Raw genomic sequence first — 1,047 nt, 5'->3', positions numbered from 1 at the left:
AACCCAAATTCATTCCCTAGTAGATCTATCCTGAAGGTATGGAGCGGTTCAATACTAGAAGACTAGGTTAGGGGGAAAAAGAAGAAGCCAGGAGATGAGGCCCCAAGAGGGGGTCATAGGCCTGGTATTCTGCCGGTCCATTCCTTCACCGCCTACCACACCGCTCACATGATCCCGAGTATCAGCGCCGTCACAATAGGTAGCAGCCCTACAAGCAACCCCTGCAATCCTTACCCCCCCTTTTAAGGCTCTAGTGGCCATAGCTTCGTTCTCTAGGTGGATGACTATAGAAGAATGAGCTTTTTGGTGCCTAGTAGGCTCATCTGCTAGCCATTGGGGGAGTCTCATTAGCTTCATGTAGGGGTTGAAGGTCTCAATTTCATCCCTAAGCATTTCTAGCCCCTCAGGGTGATTGAATGGGCTAGTAGGAACTAGGTGGACCACTAATCTGGCCCATTCCTTGTCATACATGTGGTTTGAAAAGGGTATGTATGACTCCCAGATGGATTTTTTCTCAACTAGGTAAGAGGCTGAGAAATCCTCCATGGTAGTAATCACTAGGGATAGGTTAGAGGCTGATTTAGTGACCATGGCTTTTAATAATATTAGGCCTATTTTATACTAGTATAAACTAATTTTTAGATTTTCTTGATATAATATATCTAGTCAGAGGCCTATTAATACTTAAATTTTAATCTTTATAAAGATAAGGCTAGTTTCTAGTTAAATAATACCTGTAATTTATAACTAGTCTACTAAAAAGGTAAGATATTTATAGAATTATATAAGTCTCTTATATCTAGGATAACTAGTTATAATAAAGTAAGAGTCTATCCTTTAAAGACTATCCCTCCTTTTTAGAGTCTACTTTCTATTATAGTATCTTTAGGGACTTCAAGCTATAATTTTTATAAAGAACCTAATTAATAATATATAATAGTTAGTTAATAATAAGAGTAAGGGTAGATTCTTATAATTTAGTTAGGAGTACCCTCTGCTTTAACTATTTAGGTTTAAAGAGAATCTATATTTAATAATCCCTTTTAT

General features: G+C 37.3%; 1 protein-coding gene across 1 annotated transcript; it reads right to left on the bottom strand.

Annotated features, from left to right (window-relative positions):
- Positions 1 to 54: 54 nt before the first annotated feature.
- Positions 55 to 621, bottom strand: T310_5270 (uncharacterized protein; the record flags this gene model as incomplete). Its single annotated transcript, XM_013471862.1, has 1 exon — positions 55 to 621. A coding segment is annotated over one exon (567 nt), but the record flags the coding sequence as incomplete, so codon positions are not given.
- Between the last annotated feature and the right edge of the window lie 426 nt (positions 622 to 1,047).

Source organism: Rasamsonia emersonii (assembly GCF_000968595.1).
Source record: "Rasamsonia emersonii CBS 393.64 chromosome Unknown ctg1118621760264, whole genome shotgun sequence".
Classification (NCBI taxonomy): domain Eukaryota; kingdom Fungi; phylum Ascomycota; class Eurotiomycetes; order Eurotiales; family Trichocomaceae; genus Rasamsonia; species Rasamsonia emersonii.
This window is presented reverse-complemented; position numbering and strand designations above follow the sequence as displayed.